Source organism: Numenius arquata, chromosome 17, assembly GCF_964106895.1.
Source record: "Numenius arquata chromosome 17, bNumArq3.hap1.1, whole genome shotgun sequence".
NCBI classification, from domain to species: Eukaryota; Metazoa; Chordata; class Aves; order Charadriiformes; family Scolopacidae; genus Numenius; species Numenius arquata.
Window position 1 is genome coordinate 7,101,341 of NC_133592.1, and position 22,452 is coordinate 7,123,792.

Sequence of the window (22,452 nt, forward strand, 5' to 3'; positions counted from 1 at the left end):
GTCTGGGACTCACGGCCAGGCTCACAGCTCACTCCCTCCCAGGCAGCCAAACTGCTGCGTCTGCAGCGGAGGTTTTGCCACTTGTGGCTGCATCGGGCTGCGAGTTCCTGGTTCATGCCTGCTCCTGGCACCCCCGGCATTTCAGTTCCTTAAACAAAGCTGAGGAGAAACAACTCTTCTGCAAAGCTCTCTGGGGACACGCTGGTGAAGCTGGTTGTGCCATGAAACGTGGGACTTGGTGTAGCCCGGGGAGGGATGGAGGCAGCCACACCGCTCTCTGTGGCATGGCTGCTGGTGCCAGCCACTCACAGAATCACAGAATCACAGAATATTTTTAGTTGGATGGGACCTTTGAGATCATGGAGTCCAACCAACAAAAAAAACCAAAACAAACAAAAAAAAAAAACCACACCCAAAAAATCCCAGAATACCAACACCAAAACCAAACCAAACGCCCACACCCACACCCCACCCACAAACAGACACAAACCAACAATCTCAGGCACTAGAACATGCCCTGAAGTGCCATGTCTACACGTTTCTTAAATACCTCCAGGGATGGCGACTCCACCACCTCCCTGGGCAGGCTGTTCCAGTGCCTGACCACCCTCTCAGTAAAGTAATTCTTTCTAATACCTAATTTAAACCTCCCCTGCCCCAACTTCAGGTCATTTCCTCTGGTCCTGCCATTATTCACTTGGGAGAAGAGGCCAACACCCACCTCTCTACAACCCCCTTTCAGGTAGTTGTAGAGGGCAATGAGGTCCCCCCTCAGCCTCCTCTTCTCCAAACTAAACATGCCCAGGGGCATGTACCCCATGGGGGACAAGCACAGGTAAAGAGCGGGGTTTTGGCAGGACTTCAGCAGTGTACAGGTGCCTGCTTTTTGGACATGCAGAACCTGGAAAATAACAGGAGCAATGAGAAAAGGAGCCCATGGTGCAGCTGGGCATGATGTGAGCTTTGCTCTTGGTCTGAGGGTGGAAAATTGCTGTAGTGGAGGAGGCACTTGTGGAAGGACACTGATCCCTGGCTCTCGCTCAGCTGGAGACGGGCATTTGGTTGCACGGGCAGGGCTGGAAGGGCTGAGGGTTTCTCTCCCCATGCCAGGGCTCAGCTGGGCCAGGGTGGAGGAGATGCCTGTGTGGCCCCCTCTGAGCCCATGTGCCTCCCAGCCACACCAGAGCCCCACACAACCCCACACATCAGTATCAGCAGCCACCAGCGCCCCAGGCAGTGCCAGCAGCCAAAGGAGGCAGCAGGCAGACAGACAGACAGACAGATACCTGCAGGGTACCTAGGCTTTATTGCAAAATTGTCTTCAGTTGGCAGCTCCAGCTCAGCGGACACAGGTTCTCTGTGCCCCAGACCCTCCCCTCTCCAGCGCAGAGGCTGCCAGGAGGGGCTGAGGCCTCAGGGAGGGAGAAGCACCCGGTTCACAGCAATTCCTGGCACGGGGCGGCCGTGATGGATGGCACAGCCCTGGCAGGATGGGGGGCAAGGGGACAGGAGAGTGTCCCTGCGGCTCCGGGTTGGTCAGGGTGGGTGGGCAGCCCAGTGCCTCGGGGCTGCCGGTAACCTCGAAGAGCTGTAGGTTTTCCTTGTTGCGGCTCCTGTGCCGGCTTCTCACCCACACAACCCTACATGCCAGGGCCAGCGCCACGAGCACCTTCACGCTGAGGAAGAGCAGCAGGTGGATGATACTAAGCTGGGACCTGGGTAGGAGAAAAGAGATGATGCTAGAGCTTGAGCAGGGTCGGGGCACTGAGGGTGGGGACTGGGGCACTTGCACATCTGCCAGCTACCCTACTTGTCCCTGGGATGCTCTTTGGGACTCTAGCAACTGGGGGGACCCAGGGCTAGGGGATGCATTCAGGGGAAAAGTTGTCTTAGGCTGGGGGATGTGGCTGGGGGCTTGCCTAGAGCCTGAGCCCTGACTCACAGCTTCTCACAGCCCATGGAATCCAGCGGCTTGGTGGCCAACATGTCACTGGCCTTGGTCGTGGTTGGAACAGCTGTGAAGAAAACACAGAGAGTCAGAGGAAAGTGGAGACACCCCCACTCTCCATCATACCCTCAGTGCAGGGAGTCTCTGCCCCTAGACTTTGGCCACGGAGGTGCAGGAGGTAGAGACGGGGATCTGCAGGCAATGCACTGGGCCCTGGGGAGGAGGAGGAGGAAGAAAAAGAAGGTTTTTACTGCGAGGGACACGGAACCCCAAAGGACAGGTTTGTGGAAGCAGAGATGATGAACAGGAGCAAGGGAGAGGCTTGGCTCTGTGTGAAGCTCTGTATAGCCTCCTCTGTCCCTCGTCCAAATTTGCACTGGGGCAGCCTCCAGCAGGTCTCAGTGCCTGCAAGGAGCTTGTTCCCACTTCGACAACCCCTATGTTCCCCTGGCTGGGAAGGCCCTGTCCCCAGCTCTGTGACCCAAGCGATGGGCTTGATCGCATGCCCCTGCTTTGCTCCTGGCCCAGCTTTACCTGGAGAGACCATCACCTCCATGCTGTGCCACAGGTTGAACCACAGTCTTCTCTTCACCCCGCAAGAGTACCAGTCGGCGTCCTCCGTCGTGACACCACTCAACGTCACCGTGAATGAGCGTGACACATGGTTGTCCCTGATGGACACCCTGCCCTGTGTCACAGTCACCTCTGAGCCGTTGGTTTGGGCGATGTAGGTGAAACAAAACTGGAGAAAGCCTGGGCGGCACCAGTACTTGGGGTAGAGCTCGTAGCCTGGCCTGTAGCTGCAGGACACTGCCAGTGAGCTGCCCTGCTTGGCTGTCACTTCTGTGGGGCCTGTCACTGCCCAGCCACCTGTGGGGGACAGGGAGAGGTGCTGCAAGCGCATACTGGCATCGCCTTGGGGAACTGGGAGGGATCTGAGCCCCGGATGCTCGGGGGCACCCTGTCCCGGGCGAGGCTGTGTCCGTGCACCCGCTGTGCTGGGGAGCGGTGTTGAGATGAGGTGTGCCCAGTCATTAAAAAAAGAGCCCCCGTCAAGTGTGCGGGTAATTAAACGAGCAAAAAGCCTTATTACCAGGGTTCATATAACAGCAATACAAGCACATCTCAGAGATCACCCCCTGTAGCCGTCCACTGGCCACAGGAAAAGGACAGCATCAGCTGGGCTCTTGCTGTGACCATAGTGAGCTTCCTGGGCTGGCTCGGTCCCAGCCTCTCTGCAGCTCTGCCAGAGCCCATGTGGTGGGAACCACCTGACCTGTGCTCTTGGGTCTCACCTGGGAAAAGGGTCCAAACTAGGAAAATCCTCATTTTCCAGCTTCTTGCTCCTGATGCAGACTTTTCTCCGTGGTCATTCACAAAGTACCCTGTGGATGGAGCCAGGTTCATACGCACCTGGGCCTCCCAGGAGTTTCCCAAGCCTCTTTCACCCTCTGCTTCCTTGGGCAGTGTTCACCCACAGACCCCGGACGTCTTTTTTAAAGGCGGTTGCTTCCTCCCACTTGCGCAGGGACCATGACTCACCCTGGGGGTGTCTCATGAGAGGTTTTGTTCTGAAACAGACACTGGCTCCCAGCGAAATGCCAAAATGCAGTGGGTTCCTCCCCCGCAATGCCTGTGCCAGCAGGGAATGCAGCCCCTTCCCTCACATAGAGCCCAAAGGGCTTTGGGGGGGCTTTGCAGAGGGGACTGGGCCAGAGCGGGGGGCTGGGGACCAGGGTAGAGTGAATGTAGGTCAGCCCCTGCGGATGGACTGGTTGGGACCACCAGGATGCTCTCCCAGTGGTGATGGACTGGAGTGATGGACAGCCATCCCTGCTGCACCACTGCTCCCTGGCTCCCAAGCCGACTGCCAGTGTGAGTTGGGCTGCTTTTGTTTGTTTACTCAAGCAGAAGTGTCTCATTTCCCCCCCAAAACCGCCTTTTTTGGCACAGCTATGGATTTTGAGTGATAACACTGTTTTTCTCCCAAAATGAAATGTTTCTGATGAAAGTTGTAGAAATCCAAACAGTAAAGCAGCTTCCCTGGCATCTGCCTTGCTGACGGCTTCCTTCCTTGACACCCCTTGAAAAGAGCAGAAAGCACAAACCCCTGGCCCTGCCAGAGGCTGAGGCTGCTCCTTTCCCCAATCCCATCCCCTCCCTATCCCCCATGTCCCCCCACCATGGCAAGAGGAAGCTCTGGGTTTTACCTTCTAACAAATAACCCATCCCTTCCCAGCGAACCGGCTAACCGGCTGTGGGCTGAGCCACCGCAAATGGCAGTAAGATCTAAATTCAAGAAGTAACAGGAGATTGCAAACCTGCTTTCTGCTGATAAGCATTCTTGGGAAGGCTGAGCATTCAGGGCTCCAGCCACCATCCCAGCCACTCTCGTCTTCGTTGCTTTGAGTGTCGGTTCCCATTGCCCCCTCCTAACGCAGCCCCAGCAGTACCGAGGCGCCCTGGGGACTCCCAAAGGGGACAGCAGCAGCAGAGTGGCTCTGTGGGCACACTAGATTGTCCCCTTTCCCCTCCAGACTGAGCCCCTGCAGAGGAATTTCTTTATTGGATTTATCTGAACCCGAAACAATCTGTTTGCTGCCGAGCCAGCAAAACATCCTGCTCCTCAGCCTGTGCAGCAACCAGGGATGTGGTTTCTTGCCAGCCAAGAGGCACGGGTCAATCTGCCAAAGCAACGCGGGGGCAGGGGTGTCTTGGGGTCCTGCAGGCCAGGAGATGGTGTCAGCATGGCCTTGGGCTCTAGCATCATGCGCAGAGGTTGTCACACCGCCGAGACGCTGCGGTGACGGGACAGCAGCAGCAGCCTCCTGCAGCGCTCCTTCACCTCCTCTGCTGCAGCAAGGACATCCTCAGGGGTGGCCCCGCAGGGACCCTCTGTCCATGAGGGGTGCTCTGCTAGGACATGTAGGAAACCTCTTCTCCTGGGAAATGTCTGCCAGGCATCCCTATCACCTCCTCCAGACACAGGGTGTTTGCGTAGGTGCCAGGGTCCTCCAGCTCGGGGTCCTGCTCCATGTCACTGCAGCCACCCTGGCAAGGGGACAGTGTGTCCCCACAGCCCTGGACACAGCTGGGCAGTGTTGGGGCTGCCCAGGGTGAGCAGCCGCATTGCATGGCCCCTGCCCACGCTGCCTGCACTGCCCACGCTGCCTGCACCAGGGCCCTTACCTCTGCCAGGTGAAGCATGTTGTCATAGATGGGGCCATGGTCCGGCTTGCGGGGTGCTATGGGGGCATTGGTGCCAGGGGCCACCATGCCAGAAGGAAGAGACATGGGGGAAGGGTTTTTGCGTTGCTGGGAGGGGAAAGTTCCCTGCAGTCCTGTGCCCATGGTGGGTTTGTCCCCCAGGTCCTGGGACAGGCACAGGGGTGTGCATGGGACGGGGCACGCATGGGTACTGTTACCTTCCCTCCTCCTGTGCAGGGTGTAGAGGAGCCCGACAGAGCCGGCAACAGCCAGGAGGGAGAGCAGGACCACGACGGGCACCAGGATGCTCAGATCTGGTCCCCTGGGGCTGGGGCTGAGGGGAGAGGAGTGGCGCTGGTTCTCTCCCTCCCAAGGCTGGGGCTTTGCAATGCCCTGCCTGCTAGTGCCCTCCTGCAGCCCCTTCGCAGCCAGCCATGGGGTGGGAGGTAAAGCAGGACAACAGTCTGGGACCCCACCTAGGCCTTTGCCACTGCATCAGCCCCAAATGCCCAGGCTGAAGAATGAAGACCCTGCATGTCCCCATGTAAGGAGCACCCACTGCTGCCTGTGGTGGGTGAGAGCCCACTGCCCTTCCCCGTGCCCCGGAGCCCCAGACTCACCCCGTGGTGGTGGCGTTGCGGGGGGGGGGATGCTCCATCACAGTGGTGGAGATCCAAGGGGTGGTGGCGGTCTGGGGAGCTGCTGGGGTAGTCAGCACAGCTGCATAAAAGAAGGTCCTGGTAGAAACTGGGGCTGGAAGTGACCGTGGGTCCCCCACGGCAAAATACTTGCTTGTGTCCCCTCCAGCCTCTGCCCTGCCAGCATCCTTGTGGGACTCACCCTGCCTGCGCCTGCCTGACCGCTTGCCTGCCCTTCGCCTCTCTGGGCTGTCTCTCCATGGCGAGACACCTCGCCACCCGCAGTGAACCAGAGGTTTCCTCAAGGCCAGTGGGGTTGGATCTACCCCTTTTCCTGGTCTAGAAACTCAAACATTCTATCATTTCGCCGTCAGGGGCTGGGTTTGGCAGGCGCTCCCTGGCCTCAGAGCTGTGGCTCAGCATTAGTGCTCGCTGTTGTTTGTAGCCAGTGGCTCCACCGTCCTGCCTGCGCGGTGATGGGTTCCATGAGCTCCAAAACCAGCCTGGGGCTGGACCCTGCATTGAGCTCTAGCACACTCTGCCTGCATCTGCGATTGTGCCCTGAAGAAAGCAGCCCGACACCCCTCCCATCCTCTGCCACTGGATTGTATTGAGTGGTATAACTGCTTCAGAGCCCAGGGACTCTGTCCTGCATTGCTGCTTCCTCCTGGGTCACTGCTGGTCCATGAGCCAATAGCCTCTCCAAAAAAGGGTGCTGGCCAGCAAAACCTACAGCCAGCCAGACACCAGGGCTTACCTGGGACCACCTTCACTGTCACCAGCTCCATCAGGTCCCTGCCTGTCCTCTCAATCCCGCACCAGTAGCTCCCAGCATCCACCTCGAAGATATTTTTCACGGTGAGCAGGACCACGCAGAAGACACGGTTGTCCTTGATGGAGAACCGCCCATGCTGCCAGGGCACTTCCCTGCCCTCTGTCTCCACCACCTTGCGGCAGGAGTCCCGGCTGGCACCCCGGCACCAGTACTTGTTGTAGCCCTCGTAGCCCCGGGGGTACCAGCAGCGGATGGAGAGCGTCTCCCCCACCCGACCGCTGACCTCCGTGGGGACAACCAGAGCCCGGCAAACTGCAAAGAAACCCACAGTGACACCAGGAGAGAAACAGAGCTGCAAAGTCAGCCTTCCTTCGAGCCCCTCCTTCTTGGCTCCCTTTGGAAAGATGCACTTTGGGGGACACTCCATCTGCCAGCTTTTAGCCCCAGACAAGAGGCTGCAGTGATGGGAGGCTTCAGCTCCATCAGTGCCCAATGTGGAGCCCGTGCCACTGGGGGGGCTCAGCAGCCCCAGCCCCTTGGTGCCAGCAGGAGCCAGAGCATCGCTGGCATGGTCAGAACCTGTCCTCACCTGGGAGAAAGAGCCAGACCCAGCCTGGTGATATCCCCATCGTCCCGCTTTGGTCTGGAGATCCACGAGCATCAGCCTCCCATGCAAGCTGGGGGATGCTGAGCTGATGTGCACTTTTGGCTTCTTTCGTTGCTTTTTTGTTCCCGCAAGAGGCGGCGGCAAAGCGCATTGCTCTGCTGTTGGGTTATTTTTATCTGACTGGGCTTCACTTCAGGGCTGGGGGTTTTCTGCTGCTGGCGACAAGCTGCTGAGACACTTTTTGCAAACTGGCATGACCGAAGCATACTGGGGAGGGTGGGCAGCTGCAGAAATGGGACATGGGACCCCGTACACCCCGCTTGGCAGGAGGGTTTAGGAGGGGAGGGGTCTTCACCGCAAATAGCTGCTGCAGAGAGGTGCTGGAGCACACAAGCTGAGCAGAGCTTCCAACATCAAAACAGGGCAAAACCAACATGGGACCTTTGGTCTTTGCAGAGCCCACTTCATGTTTCTGGGGGTGCTGGAGGCTGCATGTCCTGCTGTTGCCCCTCGGCCAGGCTAAGGAGGGATGCTGGATGGCTGCAGCCTCCTGCATGCTCAGAGGGTGTCAGCTCACACAGCCCTGGGCTGTGTTTGGCTGAGAGCGACATGCCAGGGCCCTGACAGCTCTTAGGGGTGCGGGTGCCTGGCCCCAGCCCTGGGCTCTGCTGGGGTCTACAGCACCAAGCTGGTTTGGGGGAAAGAGGGGGATGTGAGACATACAGAGAGGTGGGAGCAGGGGTGATCCAGACATCGTCTGGAGCTGCCATACAACATCAAGGGCTGCAGCTGGGTGGATGAGCGTCAGCTCTGTGATGGTGGTCGCTGGGACAGTGTGGTTGGGATGATGTAGGGCTTCCTCCTCCATCTCCTCCTCCTCTGGCTTTTTTATCCCAGGTATGATCAAGGTGGGGTTCAGTGGAAAACTGGGAGCGTAGCTGCATCACTGGAGCTGGTCCAGGCAGCAGCTCCCCCCATGCTCCTGCTCCCCATTCAGTACCAGACCTTCTTGCAGACGATGAGGCTTGGGTTGTGCAAGTGGCACCCAGAGGAGTTCCTCTGGCCTGTGGTGGGGCAGGGATGGAGCCGAGCTTCCCCCCAGCTCGAGCTCCAGCTTGGCCACCCCACTGCCCAGGCTGTTGCCGCAGGACTCTCCGCAGGCCCTTCGTGCAGCATCTCTCCACTTCCTTTTCTTTCCGTCCTTGTGGTTTTTCTTCCTCTTTCTAAAACTGATACGTACGTTTCCATTTCGCAGCAGGGTGATTCTATTTGAGTAGATGACGAATTCTACCCAAACAGGGGCATTTCCTTCCGTAGCTGCCCCGCCTGGGATATGCAGCTGAAATCCTGATGTCTGCATGGGAGGCTGGGCTGGGGGGACCAGGATGGGACAACCCTGCAGCCAGGTTCCCCCCGGATCCTTCATCCACCCCCCTCTGCCCTTCAGCCCCTTCACTCTGTGCAAAGACCTGGAGGGAAGGGAACGAGCTGCCAAGGAGGTAAAAATAAAGAAGCACAAGTCTGAGGACTGTAGGAACATGGGTGACCTCACTGGCTGTAGCACCGCCTCCTTCCTGGGGCACCTCGGAGTCATCAGGGCCAGAAAGGGGATGGAGGTCACATCTCTGACCAAATGTTGACCTCCCCTTCCTCCTTCTTGCTGAGCACTAGAACCAAGGAGGAAGAGAAGGGGCTGCCAGGGTGCGGCATCATCTTGTCCCCCACAGCCTGGACCAGGAATGATGGGTTTTTAACCCCTGATTGGGGGATATTTTAAACACATCCAAAATCATCTGATCTCATCCTATTTAATAATCTCATGGCAGGGTGGGGACAAACAGCACTGCTGGCCTGGTGGCGTGCCCGTCATGCTGTGAGACCCCGTGGGACACTGGGGTCCCCTATGTCATGTGGAACGGAGTGGAGTGGTGTTGCTTCTGCAGGATACAGGGAATCTGCACAGGAGAGGCAGAGAGAGCTCGGGCTGCAGTGGGGAAACACGTCCTGGATGTTGGAAGAGCTGCAGGGGATGACCGTTCCTGGACACAGAACTTTCTGGCAGCGATGGGCCAAGTGTGGAGACGCTCAGCGCATGTTCATGTAGATCAGCTGCAGTTTTGGAGCTCTGGAAACCGAAACTTTGTCTCCCTTTTCAAAGTCCTGAAGTGGGGGAGAAAAATGAAGATTTGGGGCACTTTGCAAAGGTCTGTCTTAGCTAGAGCCCTAAAAGTTCATGTCTACATAATGCCTGTTCCTATGGGGTTTGATATTTGCTGCCTGGGACAGGCTGCTAAAGGTAAGGGAAAGGCTGGTGTGGGGGAAGGAGTGTGACCCCGGAGCCAGGCAGCTCCTCCTCACTGAAGGGCTGGGAGCAAGGACCACCCGTGGGGTAGCTTTGTGCATGCTGGGGAGCTGCCCCAGCCCCCTTTACCTGCCAGGCTTGGAGGAGGGAGGGCACAGGGGGAACCGCTCGGACTCTTCCTCTCTGTGAAACCCCAGTGCCTGGAAACCCCCTTCTGCTTCTGCCAGCAGGCTCTTCCGAGAGGAGCTGCCCCTCCAGAGCTGGGCAGGGCAGTGCCCCCCGAGGCTTTCCTGGGGTCAGGTTTAAAAAAAAACAGAAGAAATGCTAAAAATCCACCCTGCTTTGTAGCCCCTTGGGGAGCTTTGCTCCCCGCAGCCTCCAGCAGGGGGTTTTTAGGAGTCTGTGGGTTGGAAAAGGTTGCCAGCCTCTACGAGGGATTGAAATAATTAATCAGCTCTTGGCAGAAGGGTAAGTAGGGAAGAAATATATCTGTGAGGGTTTTCTATCAATGCTGGATGAGGGTGTGGAGTTTGGAAGGTTGGCACAGCCCTGGTGAGCCCTTAATCTCTCCCATCAATACGAGAAGATCCTGCTCTCACCTGGGAGGAGAATCCAGGTCCAGACCAGGAGCCTTTCCCCCATTCCACTTGCTGGGCATCTGCAGGCTCAGTCCTCGCTCCCTGGAGCTACATGTCCCCAGCAGTGGCCGTGCTGGATACCAGATGCCCTTGAAGGAGCCCTTCACCGCTGTACTGCCGCTCCATGGCTTCCTGCCCTGGTTCCACTTACCCCGGGGCATGGGTGCTGTCTCGCTTCTCTAGCTTGGGGAAACACATACGGCTGCTGCTCTGGGCCAGGGAGACCCACACCAACCACTTCTTTCCAAAATTGCTCAGCCTGAGTCATAACCTCACCCTTGCCAGCACCTCCGGCAGCCGGGGAGCCGAGAAGGGGGTCAGAAGCAGGGGGATGGCTTAGGCAAAGACTTCGAGAAGCTAAACTCAGCCTTCACTTTTTGTTTGAGAGCTTCAGGGCTGATGAAAAACTAAGTTCAGGTTTTCAAATGGGAAAATCTGTTGCTGAAGAGGAGAAATATGCTGAGGATGGCCAAACCATTATGGGCCAGTGGCCTGTGCTCGGCTCCTGTGGGTACCCATGTGCTGGGCTGTCCTGGGCTCTATGCATGAGGAGCAGCAGCTGGAGGAGCTGGGGTTTCCATTTGCCCCGGGGTCTGTGCTGCCCAAAGCCAGCCCTGGTGTGACCAGGAGTGCAGACACCAGGTTCAGAGAGCTGCTTCTCAGCAAGGTGTCACACACCAGCTCTCCCAGTGATGCTGGTGGTACATGAGAGCCACTAACATACAGCAGTGCTGAGCTGAGGGATGCAGCAGAGGACTGAGCTCTTCAAAACACAAACAAGAAGGTATCAACCCACCTGGGAGCCCATTAGGCAGGAGAGGCAGACACCAAGTCACCCTGCAAGGGTTTTTACATGTGCACCGGGGAGATGCAACCATACCACTGCCTAGCAAAGCACACTGAGCCCTTCCCACCATTCCCTCAGGGTGGGAAGAGGACTGGGAGAAGTGTCTCAGAGGTGGAGGCTCCAGCTGGAATGTGTGCAGGAAAGGCACCTACAAAGGTATTGCTGGCTGGAGATTTCGAGGGCAGTGCGGTTACCCAAAAGCAGCCAGAAGTACTTCTTTAAAGAGCCACTTTGACAGACGTGCTGGGGTCATTTTCTAAGCTACTTCCATGGTGTCACCATCAGATGAGAGATATCATTTCCCCTTCCCTTTCTTTGTTTCAGGTTTGGTTTCTGGGATGAGCAGCTGCCTGGCCCAGCGCAGGGGCTGGGACCCCTGGCACTGACCGGTGCCTTTTCCTCCCCACCACAGCAGTACGCCAGGACCATGTTACTTTCCAGAGAGTTCCTGGCTCTGTTGTAGTGGCTGAAGACAGATCTCTTTCCTGCCCCTCAGAACACAGAATCACAGAATCTTCTAGGTTGGAAGGGACCTTCAAGATCATCTTGTCCAACCATCAACCTAACTGACAAAAATAAACTCACAAAACAACAAAATGCAACACCATCACTAAACTATGTCTCCCAGCACCACGTCAACCTGTCTTTTGAACACTTCCAGGGATGGTGCCTCAACCACCTCCCTGGGCAGCCCATTCCAATGTCTGATAACCCTTTCAGTGAAAAAATTTTCCCTAATATCCAGCCTGAACCTCCCCTGGCGTAACTTGAGGCTGTTTCCTCTAGTCCTGTCGCCCGTGACTTGGGAGAAGAGACTGACCCCCGCCTCTCTACACCCTCCTTTCAGGGAGTTGTAGAGAGCATTAAGGTCTCCCCTCAGCCTCCTTTTCTCCAGGCTGAATAACCCTAGTTCCCTCAGCCTCTTCTCATAAGACTTGTGCTCCAGACCCCTCACCAGCCTTGTTGCTCTTCTCTGGACACAGAGAAGCGATTTACAGAAGCGAACACAGAAGTGATTTACAGAAGCGAACACAGAAGCGATTTACAGCTGCCCGGCACCAAAGCTGCAACTTCCACATGAGGTTTTACTCTGATATTTCTCCTTGAGCAAAGGGGCCCTGGCTGCAGCAGGTGGGGAGTGTTGCTAAGGGTTTTGCAAAGGGGATGGCTCCAGCTCAGTGCCTTGGCCCCAAACTGCCTCAGTAGCCTGTGAACATGCTTCTGGAGAGGAAGAGCAAGATGGGAGCGGGCAGGAGCGAGGGGCCCTGGAGCACTGACATGAGAGGCTCTGTCACACAAGGGGCTGCGATATTTATCTCGATTAAAGCAAGTGTCAGGTTGAAAATGATGAAACCAGAAAGGGAGTGGAGCAATTCAGACAGAAACCAATGCAGCAGAGCACGGTATGGAGCTGCGCTGCCTTGTCCCCTGTAAAGACAGAGGCATCCCCACACAGAGCCCCCCCCAACACCCTCCAGACAGGGCACAGGCACTGGGGTGCTCCAGACACCCCGGGAGGGGAGGAATAAATGCAGCCACCTGTGGAGAAGGCTGCAGTGAAGGGCAGCAGAAGGTACCAGGCTCTGCACCAGCGTCTCTGCGGGGCGGCTGTGGCTGGGAAGACGCTGCCCTCCCTGCCACAGACTGGGCAAAGGGGACCTGATGGGGAAAGCCAGGTCCTGCCTGGCCAGGGATGGGTCCTGTCCCACTCTTGAGCAGAGACCCTCCCTCTTTCGGCAGCAAGTGGGTCGGGAAACAGAAGGCAAGGCTATTCTGTAAGAGAATAGAATTCTGTAAGAGAATAGAATGTTTCATTGCTGAAACACTTCTCAGGAATCCCAGTGATGCATCCTGACAGGAGCAAATCAGTTCATCTTTTCATCTCAGCCGCACTTGGGGCTGGAGCCAGCGCTCGCGTGCGGCTCAGTAGCCATGTCAATGAGCAAAGCAGCCCCAGCAGCGGCAGAGCAATCACTGGCAATGAGAACACGGCAGCAGGAGATGAGCTGACACCTGCGCTCCTGCTGCCCCTGCCCGGTGCCTGCCTGCGGGCAGCCGTTCCCAGCCCCTCCCCAACAGGGAGCAAAATGATCAGACACTGCTTTTGCCTCATCTCTGGTGAGATTCTGGGTCAAGCTTTTGTCTCTGGTGGTGGCCTTAACAGAAAAGCTCAAAGCCCTCCTGGGGCAGGCAGTAATTGGATCAAGCAGAGTGTGGAGAGCCCTCTCGGTGCATGACTCTGTGCCAACAGATCTTCCTCAGCTCCCATCCCACCTTACTGCCTACCACCACATCTGAGCCTTTCCAGAGTCCTCCTCTGCTCTAGCTTCAATGACATTTCCAACCACTGATTCTGTTATTTAATCTAGGACCTTTGAAAAATAATCTGTCTGTTTCGGACTGTGCTTTCATGGGCAGATTTAGCATCTTTGGTGAAATCATCCTTAGGAGATAAGGCTGAATATAAAAATTGTTAATGCAGCTCCTTTAGTGCTGGTTGCTTGAGCATGCACTGTCTGATCTCTCCCTTCCATTGCCATCTCAGATAACCAAGATAAACCCAGATAATTCCCAGATCTCCTGATTTAGAAAAGCTAGTAAAAGAGAGAAATCCTTGCAGACTTTGTGGTAGCAGAGGGTTTACTCTGGGCTGTGACTTTGGCTGGACTACTCAGTCAGAAAGAGCTAAGGCAGGGGTTAGTTATTACAGTGAAATTAAGAAAGCAGAATTTAACAGAGGATGAAATCCAGGCTTCTCCCTAGTTTACAGGGTAGGGATGAGTTTGGCAGAGCTCAGATCTTCCCCAAAAAGTGTTGTAATGGCAGATCAGGAAGATACTGCAGCAGGTCAGGGGGGCTGGGCTGAGAACAAGCAGGACTGGGCAAGGGGTACAATGAAATAGAAACTCCTGAGGTGGCTGTAAATCTTCCACTATTATAGCTGTACTTCCCAAGGCAAACAGACAAGTAATTAAGCTATCAGAGATACAGTCTAGCAGACCAAACAATGGGGCTAAATTGCAGGTTTGTTTGAAATCAGTGCTGCCATTTGCAAGTCATTTCCTCTGATTTCATTGCTCTGCACTGATTTCAGCTGGTCAGCGCTTGCTCAGGGCTATAAGCTCCTTGCTGGTTCCCAGGAACATCTGCAGGGGTTGGGGGGAGGCCGGGAGAGCAAGTGGTTTTCTTTGGATGGTGGGGAAAAGCATTAGTTGGTGTCTGAGGGGAGGAGGGTGATGCAGGTGTCCGGCTGTTGGGCTCTGATAAAGCTGCTGATACCACTTATCTGCAATGGGTCAGGTCCCCCAGAGCCACAAAGCAGTATAAAGCCCTTGGAGCGGTGCCAAGCTGTGCTGGTGCCTGTCTTTTGCCAGCAATCTGTGTTGTCTCATTAGGCTGCATTACGCTTAGCGATATCATGATAGATAGGAAAACTAACTTCCTCCTGAGCACTGTTAAGCCTGCAGGGCCAAATGTGTGTCTGGTGTAACGCGAGTGTCTGCAGTAGGAAAGGAGAACTTGGCTTTATGAGATTCTCCTCACTCAGCAGGAGCTCCTTGCTGCTCTCCCTCAAGACTCAGAAAAGGGAGACAAATGTTGCTTGAGCTGAAATGGGTCAGAGGATGCCCTCAGAGCTTCTCCTGCAGCAGGGGTGTGCCAGGAATCCCCCTCCAGAGGTAAGCAGGCCTGGAGCCTCAGACCTAGTGGTGCACTGGGGGCTTCCTTTCCTCTTCACTGGGGGTTAAGTTCATCCCATTCCTGGGAGAGGTTTGTCTGAGCACCAGCACAGCTTGGGTGCCCAGGTCAGAGCCACATAGTGCCTGCAGCAGTTCTGGGTCTCTGGGATCTGTGTGACCCAGCAGGCAGCTCATGTTGGGGTAGTAACTGCACCCTGTGTGGTCACTGGGGCAGGAGAAGGCTGAGCATGCGTTTGAAGTGTGTTAGCATGATGTCTGCACCATCAGGGGGCTATTACAGCACTGGGGCACACATGGAAAGGATTGTGCTGCCATTCATGGGTTTTTGACAAGTTCTTGGTGTATTTAAGAGGAGAGAGAGTTGCCCTGGCTTTGTTGAAGTCCCCCTGAGGTTTGCTGCTCTCGTCTTCCTGGCCCTACCTGGTGTGAAGTGTGTGCTCTGTGTTGAACCATGATGCTGGCCTTGCCTCTTGTAAACTATCTGATCCGGACACTGTGGCTCATGATATCACTTATTTTTGTGCTGTTGATCAGCTTCCAGTGCTTGAGATCAATGGGTGGTCTGGCTGCAGGATGATCTGTGTCAGGCCTGCGTTCAGCTTCTTGGCCTCAGGCAGCCCTGAAAACCACCTGCCCCTCTGGGTTACTTTTTGTCTTTTCTGGCTGTTAAGACTGACCATCTGACCCAGCAGAACCATCTCTGCTGTCAGAGGAAATAGAAGGGAGATAAAATTAGCAAAGTCAGGCCCAAGCAGTCAAATAGCAATCGGACGGGTGCAGATGGCTCTTAGAAACATGGTCTGTTCCTCTGGCTTGGGGCCGTCTGCTGATCTGGAAGGAGGGAACTGGAAATCGAATTCAGTCTCTTAAATAAACTTCAGTAAAGATTAATTTATTTCCAGTCTAATCGGTAACACCAGATTGCTCTAAAGGGGGTTGTAAATAAAAGGATGTAAATGAGATATTGACTGGCACCCTCCAGGTTTAGGCACAGATTTGTCCTGTTTCTAAGTACAATTTGTTTTTCACTTCAAGCAGGCTCCTAACCGGCCTTCTGTAAATGCAGAAGGTTTCCAAAGGGGAGCTGCTGGGGTAGCCAGGCTCAGGTTAGTACCAGGTTCACAAAGCTGAAATGGCCTGGCTAGCAAAAGCTGCGTCCCCTCCCTAGGGTAACACATTGCTACCCCTGCTGAGCACCCGGGTCTGCACTTTGTCACTGCTCATGGACACCCAATGGCTGTATAGGCTGATGGCTGGAGGGGTGTAAGCCGAAGAAGCCCCGATGCACACTTGGGGGTCCCTAACGTGAATGCCAACGAGCTGGGTGTGAAGCATGTCTTGAGCAGTGCAGCAGACGTGGCTTTGTGCTCTTGACTCAGCAACTGATCAGAGCTGGCAGCAGGAAACCCCTCTGCCCAGGGCTGCCTTCCAGCCCCGCCTGACTGTACCCCGTGGACACCTCCCGCAAGGAAGGGCTGTGTTTCCCGGTAGCGAGGGCAGGGAGCCCCAGGCTCTTTGCAGAGCCGCGGGGAGACCTCTATCACGGCAGACGGAGTTGGGGCGGGGGGAAGCTGGAGGAGGACCAGTGGTTGTGTGGAAACCGCCACAGGCCCTGCCTGCTTGGAGAGGAGCTCCCACGGCCTCCCCGCCCCCGGGTGGGACCGGCCTTCGCCTCCCTCCTCCCCCCTTCCTCCTCCCGGGAGCGGGGCGGGCACGGCGGTGGCGAGGAGCCGGGCACCGCTCCGGTGACCTGCGGGGGATCGGGATTGCACCGAACCGGGCCGCGCTGAACAGAACCCAACTGGACCAAACCCAGCTGTGCCGTGCTGAACCGAGACTAACGGGGCCGGACCGGGACTAACGGCGCCGGGCGGAGCGGGAGCGGGGCCGGGCGCTGTCCGCGGTGTTAAAGGCGGAGCCGAGCGCTGTCCGCGGTGCTGCAGGAGCGGAGCGGCACGGCCCGGTTCCCCCGGCGGCGGGAGCCGGCCCATGCACCCCGACCATGGAGGCCCGCGCCGCCGGCTGGGGGGAGGCTGGCTACAACGAGTCCCTGCTGCACAAGGTAGGGCTGGGGCAACGGCAGTGCTCGGAGAGAGGGGGGGAACTGGGGAGGGGGCTGTAAAGTTCACGGGGGGGGGTTGCCGGGGCCGTGCGCCCGCTTGAACTTCTCCAGCGAACTCTGTCTCTCTCCCCTCCTCGTTCCTCTTCCCCCGGTGGGGTCCATCAGCCATCCCCCATCCTGGGGTGGGAGGGTAAGGCTGCAGCTCTTCCCCCGCTTCGTCCCACGGGGACGGGGACTGGGACTGGGGCTGGACAACCCTCGGACTCGGTCCCGGTCCCCATCACCTCCTGGGTCACCGCGGGGCGGGGGGTGGGAGGGGAAGTGGCAGGATCGGGCGTGTTTGCAAAGCAAAGTGGGCAGGAGAGCTGGAAAGGGGCCAGCCCCGCGGCACAGCCCGCAGCCGGAGTCCAGCCGCTCCTGCTGCCCTGTGCATGTGAAGCATGCACGGAGGGGTCAGAGGGAGCTGCAGCCCGGGGATCTGTTTGCCAGACCCAGCTTAAGGAGCTGGGACTTCCCTGCCATGAAACAGCAGTGTCCCAAGAGACATCCATCGCTGTTCTCCTTGCTTTAAAGTTTTTCTCTTCTGTGGGGTCCCTGAGACGGTGTTCTGTAACTCCGCATTGTATGGAGGGTGGCCGGGGCCACTGCTGTTCCTGCAAGACCTGGGTGGCTCAGGCTCTGCTGGAGCAGGGCTTTTGCTCCCTGCAGTCAGACGCTGCCCTGCAACTCCAGGAGATATGTAGGAGATGCTGATCTCTGCCAGATCCACCCGTCACTCCTTCTTGCTGTCCTCACTATGCTTTGCTGCAGTCCCCAGTGACTGTGCAAGGACCAACACCCCTGGGGAGCTGTGGCAAAGCAGGGGTAGAGCAGAGCAGGGCAAGGAAAAGGGCTGGGGCTGTGTGGATGCCTCTTCACAAGTCCCAGTCTATTTTACATCCTGCTCTACTCAGGGCAACGTGCCCAGCCGTTGATTAGCAGGAAAATACCAATTACTACCAACTCTCATTTCTGTTGTACACTGAGTACATAGGACATGCCTCTAGGGATGACTCAAGAAACTTTGATTCTTTGCAAAGCCTTAACTCTCTCTTCTCCAGCAATGAGCTGCTGCAGTAAAGGAAAGATATTGGTGGAAAAAAGTCTCTGAGCAGAAGAGCTGCCCGGGCAAATAACCATCTCAGTCCCGTGTTCTCTGCCATTTCCCTTGGTATTTTGCTGCCACTTCTGGCTGGGTTGCTGGTCTTGCAGAAACAAGCCTGCTCCCACTCCAAGGACATGAGGCAGCAAATACCTTGCTATATCTTGTTTCTGAGCAAGGAATCACATTTCAGATGTGCTGAGAAACCCCAAGAGAGGTTTACACTCTGGAGGCAAAGATTAAGTGATTTCTGGTTGGTGCCTAAACTCAGGTCTGGGGAGGAAACGGGCTAGGAGTAAACCAAAGTGGGAACAGCATTCTGGGCTGTTCCAGAGAAGTTTCACTTGGCACAAAATGATGGATTCTGTTTTCGGGTGATTTAACCCATTGCCAGACCATTCTTTCTCCCATTGTATGCTTGGATCCATTTAACTGGAACAAGCCCCACTGGGAGAGGGATGTCCCCCCCTGGGCTGTAGTTGATCCAAAGTGTTAGGAGGGGATTTGTCAACAGGGATCCCCTGTGTGATCTGAGCCAGCTTTTATTTGATGTGCAGCCCTAGAGCTCATGTTGACAGGGCTGAGACAGCCTCTGCCAGGGCAACGGCCCAGCAGGGCTGGCAGAGGGCCCTGAGCTCTGGCCTAAGACAGCGTAAGGAACTTGACCATGGTAAAACAGTACCTGGGCAGGGTGGGGACAGCCCTGAAGTGTCCCTGTGGCACAGGACAGCTTGAGGCAGCATCCAGCAGCCTCCAAGTTGCCCTAGAGCACTGCCTGGAGCACGGGAGAGGCAGCGCAATTTTGTATATAGAGCAGGTAAAAATAAGACTGTGTAACGTATCCCTGAGAGACTGTGAGAGCGGGGTGACGAGGGGCCGAAAGCAGCCACGGCTTCGCTCTCAGCCCCCTCCCAATGCTGCGTCCTGGCTGAGCTCTGCAGGCAACTGTGCTGGGGTGCACGTACGCAATTGCCACAATTTGTTGTGACAAATCCTGCTGACCTGGGAGCAAATCTTTGGGTTTGGGGCTTCAGCAACTCTCTGAGAGCAGCTGTAGAGTCCATGCAGGGCACCTCTTTCCTCCCCGTGCTCCCCGAGGACTGGAGCTTTACCCTGTCAGGCTCCTACTATCTATGTTTAGCTCAGGTCCAGCTACCACATCCTAAAGCTCAAAAATGAGTGAGGAAGATAACCTCAACCCACATATACTATCCCAGATCTCCTTCTGCTTGTGTGGCACTGGAAATGCAGCAATCACCTCCCTACGCTGCCTTGACAGCTGTGCAAAACTTCTCTTCCCTAGGCATGTTAAACCAAAATATCTCCTTTGCTCGCTGGCTGCCAGCACAGGTAGGGGAAATCTGAGTGGGTTTGCCTTCGTTGCCCCATTGCTCTGCCTTGTCTCTGCAACCTACACTGAGCCAGTAGCGATTTTGAAGGGAGGTGATTCGTCTAGGTCTGAATTAGTCTAAAGCCCCAAATTTGAGGTGTGGGGAGGGATATTTGCCCTTTTCCTAAGGGAGCTGGCAGACAGGTCTGCTCAGGGCTGTGTTACAAGCTGTGCCCACTTTTCTGCTGGGGTTGTGGAGCAGGCAAGCTGTGGGGTGGTGGAGAAGTGAGGTTGCCTCTACCCACCCAGTGGAAATAATTTCCTTTAGCTGGAAACAAGAATTGCTTTCATAGTGCTGGGGCTCAGGAGTGGTGCTTTGGGACTGTCACCAAACGGATCTCCTGCTCTTGGTTAGGTTTCTCTCTGTGCCTTGGCCAACCCATCTGTGCATGCACCCCGGCAAAGCACGGCTCCATCCCCACGCCACTGTGCAGAGAGGAACTGCAGCACCAAAAGGAACCTCTGAACCTTTTTGCCAAAATTTTCCAAGCAGAGGAACACCCCTTGGAAAACCCAGGGTGCTGAGGAGGCTGGGCTATGGCCAAGGGTGCTGGCAAGAGGCAGGGCAGGTACGGAGCTTCACCACTGTCAGGCTTCATGCTGTCATGACTCAGGCATGTCCAACCTGAGGTTTCAACAGCTGGCTAGCCACATCCATTCCACAGTGGGGTTTTTATTCTTCTTTTATGTTTATTTCATAGCCATGGTGGTTTCCACTGTGTTGTATCTCCACAGAGCCAATAAGCTTTTCCTAAAGTCATTAGGAAAGTCTCTTGGCTGATTCGGGACAGCTTTTACTATTATTATTATTAAGTCATGAAGCAATTCATGAGTTGTCTCTATTATAAATCCCCATTAAATTATTGATAGGGGAGTCTGCCTTTTATACATGTTCTCGGTAAATCCTGGGCTCTGGAGGCTTTCTGGTGCTCATTCCAGCCAGCTCTCCTGCCTCCATAATTAATGCTGTTCTCTACATTAACTGCTTCCCAAAGAGAGCGCTGCAGGGTGGAATTTTTGCGGGGTGGAATTTTTACCTGGAATTAGTGTGTAGCACCAAGAAATGCAATGCTGGTGTGCAGGAGCCCCACAGTAATGAACTCTTGGGGTGTTTTCCCATGTGGCTGCTTGGGGGCAGATCCTGCTCTCTGCATGGGGAACGTGCCTGGGCCCCAGGGCAAAGCCAAGGGGAGCTTAGCCAGAGAAATTCTCCCCAGGAAAGGGGTGACCCAGCTGTTCTAACCCATGTGCAAGGGTTTCGCCCAGAGATTTCTGCCTCCAAACATCTCCCCAGCTCCCGTACAGGCTCCCAGCCCATGAGGCTGCTCTGAATGTACAAGTGACCTGCAAAGAGCCTGATGTCTAGTTAGGGAGAAGGAAGAAATCTCTGGCTGTGGATCTGGCCACAGGTTGCTGCCTCTCAGCCCTGAAAAGGTGCAGGACTCCCTCCTGCAAAGAGCTCTGCTCAGCAGGTCAGGCTTTTCTCAGGAGACATTTGGGGTTTGGGATGTTTTTTTCCGAGAGAAAAATGCTGATTCACCGAAGCGAGCGTTTCACTGAAGCGTATCGGCATTAACAGGCTCCAGACAGGTTGTGGTGGGGTGATTTATGCAAGGCAGGATGCTGGTCTCCCGCCAGTCCATGTTCCTGCCTTGTTTGCAGTCCTCAAGCTCCTTGGCTTTTGTTTTCAGCCCACTCCTTTGGGGTCTGTGGGGTGGCAGGAACCACGGTGCCGGACGCTGTGGCATGTGCCTGGTGGCTGGTTTCCCCATGGCCTCTCAGGACACACAATCAGGTCTTGACCTGCCAGGGCTCTTTGGGCACTTGACTAAACCTGTTTCTCCATGCTCACCTGCCCTGCACTTCTCCAAGGGGTATGTGCAGTGCCTGAAGTGGTATCAGGTTGGGTTTCATCCCAAGGCCCCTTGGTGCTGAGTAGGTGATGGAGAGATGGGACCAGCCATGTGCTGAGGCTTTCCTGGCCATCAGGTAGGTGCCAAAGCAACAGCTCCTGCTCGGCAGGTGAAGAGTGACCTTCGTGATGCCATCCGTGGGAACGAAGGGCTGAGGTGCCCTGGGACAGAGCAGGACTGCCAGAGCTGCATTGCTCTAAACACAAATAAAGGGGGAAAAAATAATGCAGCAAAGTGCAGCACAGGTGGAGGCAGAGAGTGAGGAGGTTCAGTCCCAGCACCTCACTGGCGGCAGGGGGACCCATGACAGGAGGGACGCTGCTCTGGGCCAGTTCAGGGCTCACCAGGGATGCAGCTACAGGAACGCCCATGTCCTGAAAGCCAGAGCCAAAACCACTTCTGAGCAAGAAGCCAGTTAGCAGAGTGTTTATTTTAACTTGTGTTCCTGCAAAAAGCCTGAAAGTGCCTTGGTTTCCTGGAAGGATGGGAATGTTTGTGTCGGCGGCTCTGCCAACAAACCCCAGATACCGGCAGAGAAGGGAGGGAGGGATTTGCATGTGCACTGTTGGTCTCCCATAGGCTGGGGATTTGGAGGAACGCAGGCAGGAACAGAGGGGAGGATGGGGTCCCCAGGGCTGCAGTGTGGGTACAAGGGCCATGGGCCCGGCAGCTTGGGAGCTGCTCGGGATGACAATGCCTCAGGTCCAACACCTCGTCTCTTCTGCTGCGGGACAAGCAAGCTCTGCTCCCTCTGGGAGAGCCCTGGGGCTTCCCACAAAGAGCTGGAGAGGCAGAGGGGCTCTGTGACTTCAAACCCAGTGCCCTGCCAGGCGGGAGCACTGTGGGTTCATGGCATTAATGCAGTTTGAAGACAGCCCCGGAGAGGCTGCATGGTTCTGGCAGTGGCTGTGTGCAGCAGCTGTGGGAGACAGTGTCTTTATTAAACGGTTTTGGACCTAATCCAGCACTGCCAGAGTCCTTCCAAAGAGGTTTTCTGCCAGGTCTGCGTGAGCTAAGGCTGCCTCTGCCTGGTAGCTTCCCAAGTTGGGGCAGGAGCATCTCTCCTGCTCTCTCTCTGTGATGGGCTGCACTTTGCTTTCTCTTCCACCTCTCTGCTCTCAGAGAGGGCACAGCAGGGCTCAGGCCCAAAACTCAGCCTGGGACATGTTTCACTTACCACAGAGAGAGTCAGAGGGGTGGAAATTCCTCCTCAATCAGGGAACAGGACCAAAGGTGACAGCGAAGGACAGGGCACAGCGGGACCAGCCATCTGGCCGTGGCGCTGG

The 22,452-nt window shown here is 55.9% G+C and overlaps 2 protein-coding genes across 2 annotated transcripts; both read right to left on the bottom strand.

Annotated features, from left to right (window-relative positions):
- Positions 1-861: 861 nt before the first annotated feature.
- Positions 862-3,277, bottom strand: LOC141473042 (CMRF35-like molecule 6). Its single transcript, XM_074160352.1, has 5 exons — positions 3,244-3,277; positions 2,375-2,818; positions 1,943-2,015; positions 1,524-1,715; positions 862-901 (listed from the first exon to the last, which is right to left on the bottom strand). The coding sequence occupies exons 1-5, from the start codon at positions 3,275-3,277 to the stop codon at positions 862-864; spliced, it is 783 nt and encodes a 260-aa protein (XP_074016453.1).
- Positions 3,278-4,864: 1,587 nt separating this feature from the next.
- On the bottom strand, positions 4,865-6,995 carry LOC141473043 (CMRF35-like molecule 9). Its single transcript, XM_074160353.1, has 5 exons — positions 6,551-6,995; positions 5,776-5,875; positions 5,374-5,645; positions 5,138-5,193; positions 4,865-4,999 (listed from the first exon to the last, which is right to left on the bottom strand). The coding sequence occupies exons 1-5, from the start codon at positions 6,993-6,995 to the stop codon at positions 4,865-4,867; spliced, it is 1,008 nt and encodes a 335-aa protein (XP_074016454.1).
- Between the last annotated feature and the right edge of the window lie 15,457 nt (positions 6,996-22,452).